This window comes from Harpia harpyja, chromosome 16 (genome assembly GCF_026419915.1).
Source record: "Harpia harpyja isolate bHarHar1 chromosome 16, bHarHar1 primary haplotype, whole genome shotgun sequence".
NCBI classification, from domain to species: Eukaryota; Metazoa; Chordata; class Aves; order Accipitriformes; family Accipitridae; genus Harpia; species Harpia harpyja.
In genome coordinates this window covers 17,872,787-17,886,995 of record NC_068955.1, presented here as the reverse complement: position 1 = coordinate 17,886,995, position 14,209 = coordinate 17,872,787, and the positions used below count along the sequence as shown (strand labels likewise).

Below are 14,209 nucleotides of genomic sequence, written 5' to 3'. Positions count from 1 at the left end.
GTATTTAAAGCACTAAGCTTACTAGGATATGTTTTAAGAACCTTCTCACTAAAACATCAGAGATTCTTTAAGGTGATTAACCATTTGTATTTTCATAGAGCTACTCTTTCAAATATTGTCAAAGTCTTCATGGCTTTCTGATACGTAAAATGTGTGTCATGAGTGTTAAAAATAAATTCGAATTACACTTGCATAAGTCTTCATCTTGGAAGTCACAGAAGGTAAGCTTGAAAGAGATCATCTATTTTTTCCGCCTGTCTGGAACACAGGGCCAAAACTGCTTTGTCATTCCTGACAGAAGATTTCCCCCATGTTTCCAAAAATGTTTAATGGATGTTCTGTCAGTTCTTTTGCTGGTGTGAGTATCCAAGTAGCTCTGCTGTGAGAAAGTTTCCCTGAGTGTTCTTTGGTGTAACTTAAGATTATTCCTTCTCAATGCACCTTTAATGGACAGAATACAAATGTATGTATATTCTGTGTGTGTGTGTGTGTGTGTGTTAGGAAAGTTATTGTTTCATTGATCTAGACAACAGATAATCAACTGACATACCAAAAAGTAAATACCTGAAAGAAACATGTGCGATCCATTTAAGCCCTGAGGCAGTAGCACAATACCTTTTCATTTCTCTACCTGTTTCTGGTTTTTAGTGATTACCTGTGCTGAACCCTTGACCTACAATGAATGCATCAACTGTTGCCCTGTTTCATGTCGTCAACAATCACAGTGCGTTGTCAGTGAGCTTCCCTGCATTGATGGGTGCTACTGTCCAGATGGCAAGTTTTGCTTCTCAAATACGTATTATTTGATTCCATATAACATTCAGATTGTTCTCCCCCAAGTTTACATAACTATATAGCCTGGCTAGATTAAGGCAGTCACAGGAGCTCTTTGTAAACGCAGTGCTAACAGAGTGTGGATGAATGACCCTGTTTTCCTCATAACTGACAAGATCCTTTTCCTTCCTCTAACAAGTGGGAATAGGTTTCAACACAGATCCATGTTCTAGCCATAGGGCTCCACAATTTGAGTTAAAAATGGAGTTTGCTCTATTGTTGACAGGGCAGCCATCCTCCTGATTCTGGTGGTTACTGCATGGGGTTCTTTGGGGGTAATTTTGGTGTGTTGTTCTGTTGGGGTGTTTTGTGGTGTGGTGTCATGGGTTTGGGTTTTTTGTTGTTTGGTTTGGTTTTTTTTTTTTTTTCTTTTTTTCTGAAGAAGAATGTCTGCAAGGTCAAGTGCTTAGGAGAGCTCAGAAATGTGACATGGCTAAAACTCATTCATGTGGCCAGAAACTGGTTTTGATACTGAGATTCTTACACTGCTGTATGGCTCTGGCAAGTAAGGTATTTACCAATGTGGCCTATAGCAAAACTTTACCCTTATTACCAAAATATACTTTGGTGTCCAGTTTTCCCCTTGTTACTGGCTTCTCTCTGGGTACATAATTCTATGTAAAAGAGGACAGAGAAAGTTATGCCGTGGATCTTCATGTCCTGCCTTTTATACATACCCTGATGATTTATAAGGATAATCATCTTTGTCATGTATTTTATCTTTTATAGGCTAGTAAAGTCTTTTAGCTTCTGGCTCTCTAATAATGGAATAATTAAAAACAAAAAAAAAAAGGCAAAAAACCCATTATAAGTAAAATAAGGACCAAACAGTGCCTTAAAACATAGAGGCAAAGATTTGTAAAGGTGTCAAAAAAGAAGCCAAAGGTACTCAAAGCAGCATGGTTTGGTGTTTTTGTGTTTGCTTTTGGTTTTTTTGTGGGGGTGGTTTCCTCTCCCTCTCACCCATTATTAAATATTTGTTATTCATACTATTGTTAGTGTATCTCAAGCAATTTAGGGACTTGGTCCATGTAATATAAATTATTTAATGTAATTCAAATGCACGTGTATTCTGCAAAAATGACTACTAAATAGTCTAAAGGTTTATTATCATACATGACCATTTATGTTGTTCTTGGGTATACTTGTTAGTGTGCCATCAGCCATCTGTACAGATATTTCATTTTTTTTTGGTGCTGTTTTATTTCTTCTAGGCTTAATTTATGAAAATGAATTGTGTGTCAAGCCTATGGACTGTCCTTGTGACTACCACGGAAGTTTATTTGAAATGGGTTCAGTAGTTTATGAGGAATGTAATAACTGGTTAGTAATTTTTCTTTTTATGCTGTGGACTTAATCCTTCCATGGTCATGACACAACTTTAAGGCCTATTTCAGTTAAAAATTGAATGAAGTTGATAAGTCCTCACTGTTTCTATATACAAAAACTGTTGTTCTGTATATGTTTTGCAACGAAGGGAAAGATAAAAGAAGCTATAGAGCTATTAATGTGGAATAAGAGCAAATGACAGATATTGCAGAGAATACTGTAATGTTTAGTATTCTTTTCACCTTGAACTCTGCCTCAAACTAAAAGGAATCTAAAATTCAAAATCTTAACAGGAGAATTACTTTGACTTTACTTTGTCTCCTGTTTGTGTTGTCTCACTTGGACACAGAGCCTAATGTCATTATGACACTAAGCTGCTGTTTTGGGAATTTCTAAGTTAATTTTATAAAAGAAAAGTTTGTAGGAAGAGATAATGCCTTTTATTGGATCAACTTAATTGAAGAAAACCAATGAGCTTGCAGATGTGCAACTTCTTCACAACAGTTCTGTTTTTTTAAAGTAATAAGATTCAAATTGTTTGTGTTTATTCTTCTCAATTTTAGTCATCCTTAACTTTTTATAATTGTTATCAAGGAGCTAAAAAGAAAGAAGAATGTTACTGGATGCATGGATGAAATTTCACCTGATCATATCCTTGTGACAAGTTCTTGCTACAGCTTCCAGGCATTCTAGTGACTCTCATAGCTCTGTTGCACCCTTTTGTGAGACTCGAGACACTTGGCGTTCATTTCATAGAGAAGGGACAGCCATATATACTTCACAAAAAAAAAAGTGTGAAATCTTTTTGTTTTTGTTTTTATTTCAGCACTTGCACTGGAGGAAAGTGGATTTGTACAAATCTTACATGTCCAGGTATGTGAAAGTCTTGAATACTTAATAACTGAATTTTTTCTTGGAGTAAAATATTACTGTTAGATCTTAATGTGATATTTCACTATATACTTTGTATTTTTATTTCTATCTAAATATAAATGCATCTACACACACAGTAGATTAAATATTAAAATGGTCTGAACAGCAGGCGTCTGCCTTTCAGCTTAGCGCAGTAACGTGTCTCCCTATACATCACCATAATGTCTTTGGTACATGACACTACCTGGTCATTCTTGTCATTCAACTAAATGTTTCTCTGCAGTCTTCACTTGACAGACTTATGGCAAGATTACTCCCCCCCCGCCTTCCCCCCCCTCAGTATTGCCGGCTAGTGATGTAGTATCTAGGTATTGTACAAATATCAGTTAATTATTTTCACAATATGTCTTTGGAATGAGGGGTGTTATTCTCACTTCACAGATAGGCAGCTCAACTATAGAGATTAAGGCCAAAAGGATTTTGCATGTTAAAGGTACCCATGGCCTCAAGGTTCTTAAAGCTGCCAATAGATTCAAGCGCTGGTCTCAGAGTTACCAGTTAACTGTGGAGGTGCTTAATGTTTCTGCAAATCAGTTTTCGGAGCCACAAATCAAATACCCAGAATGTAAGGATCACACATATTATTGCCTCCTTTTGGGGGAAGAATTGTTTGGGTATCCTGACCTGTCATCAGGTAGGAACTCCATAACAAAAGCAAGGGTAAGGTTCAGTTCCTAACAGCGTTCCTAGTACCTGGTTATAATATGAATACAATTTTATAAATTACAGCATGTATCAGAGTGTATGAACTCTACAGCAGTAGTAACTGTTCAGAGTACACTGACTTTTCTACATACTTAAATACGTCATTTGTTGTTTGTCAGCTGAATGCTCGGTTTCAGGAGACATTCATTTCATGACCTTTGATGGGCGCAAATACACTTTCCAAGCTACCTGCCAATATATTCTAGCAAAAAGCCGTACATCTGGAGTGTTTACCATATCCTTGCAAAATGCTCCTTGTGGACAGGTAAGGCTTAGAACTTTCTTGTAATGTTTATATCCTGAAGGGTTTATTAATTGGGGAGGGGAAGTATTAAAAAAAAAAATGAAAGGTACCTGCAATTGAATATTTTTAAATTAATCAGTAGCAACAACTTTCCTTAATGATGAAATAGTTGTTCAGCAACAGTGCAGAGGAAGTCTGTACAGAAATTGTCATGTTTGCTTGCGGTAAATAGGAAAGATTATGCTAGCTAGTTCACTGAGTTCATTCAATAGCATGTGGTGGTTCATGCAACAAACTCTGGATGATGACTTGTTTTCTTGAGCTTTCTAAGTCCATCTTTGTGGATTTGCAGCCAGCAGAAAAGAAGCCTACTGTTCATTACTGCTTGAAGGAAGAATGACTTTTTTGTGCCTTGAATATAGACTTCTCTTTCAGCTTTGTTCTTGCAGCTTGAAATTCACTTTTACTTACATCAGTATGAAAAATTTTGGATAGCTTTTGGGACAGCTCTTTCGGATATGGGTATATGTATGCATCTGTGTTGTTAAGTTGTATAATTTATTTCAACCAAACATGCATGTGCATATATGTAGCTGATACTAAGGGTGCTCCTACTTTATATTTGAAAGTTTATGATACTGGACACAGAAGTCACTAAATATTTAATCTGCTTTATGTCCAAGACCCATTCTCTTTCCTTTGTTGTTGTGTTCATGGATTTCTGAGCATGTATTATAATGTTGTATGTGTGAGGTATAGAACACCGGTAAGATTTTCACTACAGCGTTTCATTCTTACTACAGTCTTGATAGGTCTTGTAATTTTGAGGAAGTTAAGGCAAGTTAGAATAGACCTTAGACATATATAGGTGGTGTGAGAAGTGTAGTTGACTGAGTTGAGCTGTCTTCTGCAGTTGGGCTTTTCTCACTGACTTTGCCCTTATGTGCATATGTAGAACTCAGAATTTGGCCCACATTTGTATTAGGGTCACAATGCTCCTGTGGATGCGTACTTATTAAGCTGCTGGACTTGCTGTAGGAGCAAGATGTTAAACTTTATATCTTGGTCAGATTTATGTTCTGTCTCCAATGGTCTTGTGTAACAATTTTTACCTAGGAGCAACTGTACAGATATTTGAAGTGTGTATAGACTTAAATATGACTCTTTGCTGTATTTCTAGACCATATACAGTAAGTTAGGCCTGAATTTTAGTTCTTAGCATGATGAGCTTCAATATTGTTGCAGTTAGATACTTCACATAAAATCAGGTTTAGCACTATTACTTCTTACTTCTGTGGAGGTAACTACTTACACTTAATTCTACTAGTTTTCCTTTGTGTTCTAAATAAATGTGTGATTCTCTAAGTCCTTTTAAACTAATGATTGCATTCATTGTTCTCTGCAGCTTATATTGTTTGTGCACTTGAGATTTCCCTGAGAATAAAAATGGTCATATTAGTTGTCATGCCACACTTTCTAAAGACATATTTCAGTAAAGTCGTTCTGTCCTTGTGCATTAAAACCTACTTCTCTATGTGACAGAAAAGACCTTTAAGCAGAAGGAAGTCATATTAAAGCGGCATTGACAAGTTTATTACAATAGAAATGATTTATTTGCAATCAGGTAAGAGATGGGAGACTGAGCACATGGAGTCCCCTTCTCATCTCAGTGATAAAAGTTGAGAGGCAAGAAAAATAGCTTCACTAGATAGAGACCAAATATATTTTCCAAGTGGATGATCTGCAAGGAAATGTCCTACTATCTCTTCTATGGTTCCTAGGAGAAGTGCACCAGGACATCAGGTGAAGTTATGTGACAGGGCGTAGAAGTTACCAGTGTTGAACAAGTAGATTCTTGTGTTGTGAATATGACTGCTTTGCTATGCTCTTAATAGTCTCTAGCTCCTTGAGGTAGAAGAGTTACAGTGGGGGCTGTGAAATGAGATCTTGGAAAGAACATGCATGTTAAAAAAACTTCTAGGCTTTTACCTCTGTGTGCATTGTTGTTTGGCTTGGGAAGAATCTGGTGATCCAGCCAGTTATTTCCTGTTGATAGGAAGATTGAGACTGTTTCAAGATGCAATATATCTGATCGTTGCTACAATTCCCCACTTCAAGTGCACATTTCACTTAGCTTATTCTGATTTCATTGAGTTTAGCTGGCTTCATTCTGTGCTAACCTTGGGATCCCGAGTCATCGACTAGGTTTGTATCATTATCTAGAAGAAAAAAAAAAAATAGAATAGCTGAGAAACAAAAGATAAATGCAGGCATTCAACATAGGCATAAGTCTGTTCAGTCAGCGTAATATTCTCAGAATTTCGCACAGTCAAAGAAGCTTGAGGAAGGTGGTTGTATGTTGAAGCTGTGTCCTGTACTATATGGTTGAAGATAAGCAAAGGGGATCCCCCAAAAAACACTGTAGGCAGCTTTTTTATCAAATAAAAGTTGAGGCATGATTGACTTTTTGTGGAAGCCCACAGTGAGATACCTTTCAGCCTGACCTGTTGAAAAGCCCGTCAACGGACAACAGAGGTCTGGAGCAAATATCTGCTATGGCAATGTGCAGGATATGTATTGTGGGTCTCATTCCCTTTTGTGTTAGAGAACACTTATCTCTGCAAAAGACAGAAATGTGCCTTTCGGTTTAGTTGCTGTGGCGATACTTTTGTTGGGGGAAGTCACAGTTGAATTAGTTGGCTTTCTGCAGCACTTTTGAGACTGCAAAGAGCCTTGCAGTAATTCTTGTATCTTCTTCACCCTGACTTAGGGACTTTGCTTAATGTGTCTCTGTGTCCAAGTGGTTTGTAGGTGAAAAAATAGATTCTCTTGGCTTTTACTACATGTTGGGCTTCATATTTCACCTAGCCTTTAGCAAAGCTAACCTGATCAGTCCCTAATAGATATAGCCTTTTACAGAGGTTTGAGTGAAGCATTCTGGACATTAACTGGGTGATCAGAGGTTTATGTGGTGTGTTGCAGGGCTACATGCTGCTAATTTAATTATCAGTGTACAAGTGGTGAGAGGACAGTGAGAACAGTTTGTGTACTATTAATGCAAGAATGTGGGGCTTCAGTGCAGCTATTCAACTGTCTTAACTATCAGCTAGCTGGTACCACTTGGTAGAAGTGCTGCTTTACAGTTCCCTAGGCACCATCCATTATCTTGTTCCCATTTATAAAAATTAATGAATTGAAATGGGAGGCTAAAAGATTTGTAGTGCAGTATCTCATATTTCTTGATGGTTTGAGATTTTATGTGCTTTTTTTAAAAAAAACAACTTATCAGTCCCATCTTATTCAAGTAGATTAAAAAATGTAGAAAGAAAATACCTGGGGAGATTTTTAGCTCTCTGAATCACAAAGAATCCAGTCATCTAGAGCCTTAGAGTTGGTGACATAAACAGTCATCAGACAACAAGTTATTTCAAAATTATGTGAAACTTTGTTTAAGCACTTTTTGGAAGGAGAATCAGTCAAGTGATCAGCACAGCTTAACCTTATCTGAGTTTCAGTGACAACTTCACTGGCTTTGTAGTTTGTATGATGAGGTCTTCTGAACATAGAAATCTTTTTTAAGTGTTTAGTGAGAGAAATGGCCATTCCTGTGAAAACACCTGCTGAAAGTTGGCAGGGATAGTGCTGTGAAAGAAACAGTTCATTGGAACAGAGAATAATTGTCAGGCAAAATTTCTCCTTTAGTTTCAGCATGAAGGAATAATAAAACTTTTGTCAATATTGTGTAGTAATGTATATACTATGGTGGGTTGTTCTCTTGTCTCTGGTCCACTATGCGTATTCTTTTATTTTCTTTTATTTTCAGCTTCTTAAAAGGTCGACAAAATTGTCTATTTGTAGCCACTGTTGCTGAATGATATGCACAGAAACCTAATTTCTTAGTAAAGAGGCAAGACAGCAAGATAAGCTACAAGAGCATGGCTTCACAATGTATATGTCTGTCTTCACTATCAGTCCAAAAGAGCTGGTTGACCTGATGAAATATCTGCAGTTATTTTTATAATTTGCTATTTTCAAGTTTCATTTTATCATTTCAACTGTTGGTGAAGGATCACTCTTGCACTATTATTTAGACATGGAGAAACTCTCAATGTAGTTTGTACACACCACTGTGTGTACTTGTGTGTCCATGGTACTTGAAGGACTGACAGATGATCTGCTCTGTGCTAGTTCAGCATCTGTCAAAGCCATGTGCTAGTGTTCAGAGATCCTTACAGCTCTAGTAATTGTTTTCAATGAGTAGGGCAACATTTGCCCTGTGTTAGGCAAATCCCAGTGAAAGTCAGTGAGAGTTGGATAAAAGTGTAAATCTTTGAACTGAACATCCTAATCTGTTTGCACTGTGAATGGTGCTATTCACAGTGTAATTTTGCTGTTAGTGCGACTATCCAAAGGTAGGGATCTTTTTACTAAATCTTGTTCAGTGCCTCTTTCAGCACTGAAGATGCTTAACATTTCAATATTTCATCATCAGTTATGCCTTCACTCTAGGCAGTGGGACTGAAAGTGCAGCCTCATGCACCTCTGCTGGATGTTTCTGGACTGCAGCTCAGGGCCAGATCCAATCAATGAGAAATTTCCTCCAGTGAGACCTAGATTGCTCTTTGACTAAGTGATTTCAGACATGTTTTTGTATGTTTTGGTATATAAGACATTATGAGACATTGAAGATGCATAATTAAGATGAGAGTAAAATGAACAAATAGTGTGCCAAAAGTGGCTGGACCCAATTTTTGTCACTGTTCTTGAATACCTTTTAAACTGTTATGAGGTCATGCAGTGAAAGGCTGAGCAGAAGAAACAGCAGTTGGGTGCTTCCCTCTTTCCTTTGTAGGTGGCAGGGAATAGGCAGTCTCTTAACTTTATCCAGCCACATTAAGCCAACGTAAATAAGCTGGTGCCTTAGAAGCTATAGTAAAGAGATTTGAGTATAGCAGGAGTGGCAGAAACTTAATTCCTTCCCATAGCAAAGAGGAAGTAGAAGGTGGACTGTGATTCTGATGTCTTTCAGCATGTATCAAAGTGAATTACACGATGCTGACATGGTAAAGTTCAAGTCAGCTCTCGATTCACCTCTGTACCTAATTCTCTGAGATAGAACATTCTTTTTAAAAAATTCAGCAGTGATCAAATTCATTCTATTAAGAAAAATCTGGTAATCTTCTGTGACTAATAAGCATGCATTAATGAACATTCTTTCCTTATTGGCTTTGAAAGCCAAAGTACCTGTAGTTTTTCTGAAAGGTGGAAGTCCTGGCCTGGAAACTTTGATAGGAACTGACTAGTGTTAATCATCTATCTGGCTAGTTGCCATGTTATTTAGTACAGGTGTACTTGTTACTGTGATATGTTGAAAATGTTTGATATGCAGTAGGCCTCAGACTTCTGCTGCTTTCTACCTGCGTGGTATGGTGACTAGTTGAAGATCACTACAGTAACATAAAACGTGCAGGAATATTAAGTAGTTTGGGACTTCATTTAGGTACCAACCAGTTTCAGGACTTGCTTTAAGACTTTTCTTAGGCTGTCTTAAAGGCTTTTCTGTCTGGGTGTTTCTTCATGCTGAAGTTTAAAAAATACGGGCCATGTGGGCTTTCATGTCTTGCATTGGAATCATCCACCTTTAAAAGTAATTAAAGTTTAAAAAAATGGCTGAAGGTTTAAAAACAACTTTTGTCTATATATCAGCATAGGCCCTAATGAGTTCCTTAGAAACTTGAAAATGATATACCAGAATCGTGAATGGAAAAAAAATCCAGCCTAACTAACACAGAGCAAGTGTTGTACTATAGTTGACTTCCATTTTGATGAAAGCAGTTAACTTGCATTCAGTTCTTGATATTTAAGCTGTTGTGAAATTTTCTTGTGTAGGGCATGTAGCTTCTTTATATGGTGAAACTCTAGCACATGAGTCTCAATACTTTTTTTAGGATTTCAGTCAATTAGCTGCTTTTGGTAATGTTGACAATTAAGTTCCACTGAAGAGTGAGGTAAATGAGGTTGATCTAGGATTTCTTTGGATTATGTTTCATCCAGACTGAAATGCAATATTCCTTTTCATGTTTTTTCTATATATTGTTTTGACTTAGAGAACCAAAACAGAAATAAGAATAAGGACTGGTAGTAACAAAATAAGCAAGTCGGGCCAGTTGGATGTTGTGATACTGTATGCTGACACAATGCTGCCTTTCTTTCATCAATATTCATCCAGGGAGCGTATGAACATACACCACAACTCCTCTCAGAAACAATGAACTTAAATGCTGTTTTAAATAATGATTCACAAGATGCTTCTATCTTTCATTATTGTTTGCCTTTAAAAGAATTTTATATCTTAAATACTCTTTAAAAGAACCTGGGTATATCAGAACACTTTGAAGTACAAATACTGATTTCTGTGCACTGCTATGTGGATAATGCAGCCTTGTTTGTGAGCATTCAACTCAGCCTCAGTGGGTCTTTAATCACGGGGTCTCATGAATTGCAGGTGTCCTTGTACTAGGCTATTTTAAGAATTGTTTGAGTTTCTCTTTCCAAATCCCACTTTTGAGCTGTATTTGCATAACAGATTAGGGTTATATTTAAACACATGTGTGAAATCATTCAAAATAACTAAGTTTTCTTACTTAGCTGTAAAGATGTATGTTTTCCAAGGGCACTCTGCTAGCTAAGAAGCAAGACAACTGAAAATTTTTAATTCCCCACTAATTATAGCTTTACTTGAACTCTTATTTAACATTCATCCTACTTAAATATTTTATTTTTTAAAAAAATTGTTTTGCTCTTACTTGTAGAACCAGGATGGATCATGTATCCAATCAATCAGCCTTATTCTTAAGCAGGACCCCAAGAGGCAAGTGACTCTGACTCAATCAGGAGATGTTTTGGTCTATGACCAATACAAAATTAACCTGCCTTATGCAGATGGTAAGGAATAATATGTAAGCATTTAACTCCTATCAAGCACTAAAGCAGTATTTTAATGGCATGTGTGTATGTTGTGATACTGTCCATATTGCTAACATACTGAAGTGGTATATTGTTAATATCAACATTTTTAATTTCTTATGAAATGTTTCACAAATTAGCTGCTGATGGTAGGAGTTATACAGTAACTGTATTGGGCTAATGTCTATGTTAAGATTGATTATGTTCTGTCTCTAAAGTCCAAATGCCATCCCTCACATTTACAAGGTTGGTTAGTTCTTTTCTAAGGGGAAATCTTTTTCTCTGATTCTTGACTGGATAATTTCTTTTTACTTTTTTGTAAGCAACTCAAGTAAATATAAACAGAAGGAGCCCTCTTTCCCCTTGCAGATAAGCTACAGATTTTCTGGCAAAAATTTTTTTTTGCTTCTTTTTGCTTTGATGAGTTTTTAAATCTCTCCCTCCCTGGAAGATATTAGCAAGTATTCCACATATGAATACGTGACTGTGTTCTGTGAGATTCAGCGTTAGCTTCAGTGAGAGTTTTATATGCAAATCATTAGTACGTTTGATGTCTGTGGGGCCTTGGCTCTTTGGGAATTTCCCAAAAAAGGCTTTAATACAGAAAGCACATTGCTGGTGTTAGGATTAGGTTGTCTAAAATAAATGGTCTGCAATGTTTGTATCTTTAAATTGATTTGCTTTTAGTTAACCTTTATGAATATTCCAGTGAACTCTGCATTTTTTAAAAGTGTGGTGATTGTCATAAGTTTCTTGTTTTCTTTAAAGTCTGAATTGGTGTGCATGAGAAATCAATGATTAGGGGAAAATAGGGCCTTAATAGGAAAAAAATGTAACTTACATAAAAATAATGTACAACACAAACAGTGAAATGACAAGAAACAAAACGCAAATTACAAGCAGGTTTCCTTTGCTTTTCAACAATCTCTGTTTTTACTCACCAGAGTTATTTGAAATACGGAAGCTCTCCTCTCTATTTCTTCAAGTAAAGACACACATTGGATTACAGATACTGTATGACAGAGAAGGACTGAGGCTTTATCTTCAAGCTGACGGACGGTGGAAAGATGATACTGTGGGCCTTTGTGGAACCTTCAATGGAAATATGGAGGATGACTTTTTGTATGAATAGCTGCAAGATTTTTATTTGCCAGTATATGAATATCTACAGTTAGAGTGGTAGATGAAGTGTGTACTGAAGCTGAATGGATAGATACCAAGAATAATTTATTTTGAAGTTTTGTGTTAGTGCAATAGGTAGGAGGTTTTAGTTTGCTAACAGAAAATCTGTAACTTCAACTATAGGATATGAAGCCAGGTTTTGCTTAAAATATTTTGATATAAAAATACAGTAAAATATATATGACTCATAAGTGCTAGTTTATCTGAAAAGTTTTGTCCAAAATATGGAGTGGCCTATATAAGGGACTTTCTGCCTTCCTGCAAGCCTCTTTATCTCTCTCCAGCTCTTATTTTCTGCTGCAAGTTCTGATCTGCTCTCTCTGACAGAGCCTCCGTTGTTCAGTGTCTGCAGGCCAGCAACAGGAATTGGCTGTTGCCTGAGCTTCACTTTGTTGTAATGCAGCAAAATGTGGTTAGAGCTGCCTGAGCACTACAGTCAAGATTGCCGTTTGTCCAGCTGCTTTGCAGCATGTTTCCTACAGATACTGAAGAAAATTGGCTTCCAGGGCATCAAATAGCCTAATGGAAGTAGGAGAAGGAGAACATGAATTTAGAGCATGACAGAATATTTCTTTGACCAAGAGGGAAAAAAAAAGTAGGAGAACATCTTCTCTCAAAAGAGTTGGAATTTTTAAAATTGAAACTAATAGAAAAATGAGAAAGCTTTCCATAATAGTTCCCATTTAAAAACACACACACACATTCTAGTGGATTTTTGAACAATTTTTATCTTAAAAAGTATTATCAGAATATTGTTTATAATGAGACTAGGAAAACATGATACAGGATCTCAAGAGATATTATTTATGTAAAACTACTTGAAGTATTTCTCTGTTTGAAGCAAGTAAGTTTTGTAGTGTATTTTTAATGACGATGTTTGGACTTTTTCAGTAGTTGATGTTTGTGAATAAAGCCCTTAAACTACAGGAACTTAGGAATTGTGCCGAGACACGACACTAACCGTAACGTGCAAGCGTCTTGACATGTACACAAAATACCTGATCCACACCAGGTTTGGGAGACTTGCCATAGACGGTGGTGTCCTTTGCAGTACCTCCACCCCAGCTACTTTACCGGAAGTAATACTGCTGGTTGTATGCCTAACACAATCTTTTCCCTGGAGTGTCACATCCCATATTTAAATGCACTGTTGCAGTCATTCTTCCTATACAATATTAATGTGCCTTGGTTAATTTGATCAAAGTCTTTCTATCTTTCAGCTTCTGCTGCACCTCTGCTTACCTGGGCCTCATGGATATCTATCCAATTGCTTTTGGAGTTATATCTCTGAACTCTTGGATTTCTCTTCCTTCTTCTTTCTTGCAGGGACTAGAGAGCCTGGGAAGTCAGCTACCCAGGAACAGACAGGAAATTGTAGGTAGAGGAGAGATAAAAATGGATCAGAAATACTTCTGCTGCCTCAGTGATGAGTGAGAGTGCAGGCTTTCATGACAGTGGTGCTCCCTCCTTCTGTTTTGTGAAAATGGAACTTTGTCTGTTTTCATCTGTCCTTCCTTATAGAGTATCTAATGGCTCTAGAGCAGATATTCTCTTTCTTTTCTGGGCCTTTGCCTGGAAAGAAGAGGAGTCCTGAAACTTAAGCTGGCAGTGCTTTATGGGAGAGTGCCTGAGAATATAGAACAGTGGAAGGGGAGCTTAAATCAGCTCTTGTGAAGGGGGTGGTAAAACTGAGACCATTCTGTAAATTCAGTGTATCTTTTGTGACTGACTTCTGTTTTGTAAAAGATCTCCAGTTGGAGTAACTGAAAGCACCCCAGAGCTGTTTGGAAATACATGGAAAACTTCATCGGCATGCATTCTTGTGCATGATAGTTCGCAAATGGATCCCTGTGATATTCATCTGCAGGCAGGTGTGCAGTGAAGGTCAATTGTTATTGACAAATGCATTTCTACTTATTACATCTGTGCTGATTATCCTAGTTGGATCAGGTAAAGTAATAACATCCTACCCACTGAAAAAATGAATACTTACAGGTAGCATTTGTTGAGCTCGAT

The 14,209-nt window shown here is 37.0% G+C and overlaps 1 protein-coding gene across 4 annotated transcripts in view; it reads left to right on the top strand.

Annotated features, from left to right (window-relative positions):
* The window catches only part of OTOG (otogelin), a 120,162-nt gene that overhangs the window by 19,440 nt on the left and 86,513 nt on the right, over positions 1–14,209 (top strand). For all 4 annotated transcript variants that reach the window (XR_008238711.1, XM_052811048.1, XM_052811047.1 and 1 more), the window contains exons 12-18: positions 649–774; positions 2,049–2,157; positions 2,990–3,036; positions 3,921–4,066; positions 10,858–10,990; positions 11,956–12,133; positions 13,940–14,064. Coding sequence is in view for 3 of the 4 variants with exons in the window: in XM_052811048.1 (XP_052667008.1) it covers positions 649–774; positions 2,049–2,157; positions 2,990–3,036; positions 3,921–4,066; positions 10,858–10,990; positions 11,956–12,133; positions 13,940–14,064 (864 nt within the window). In the remaining variant the exon portion in view is untranslated. The remainder of the gene's footprint in view (positions 1–648; positions 775–2,048; positions 2,158–2,989; positions 3,037–3,920; positions 4,067–10,857; positions 10,991–11,955; positions 12,134–13,939; positions 14,065–14,209) is intronic.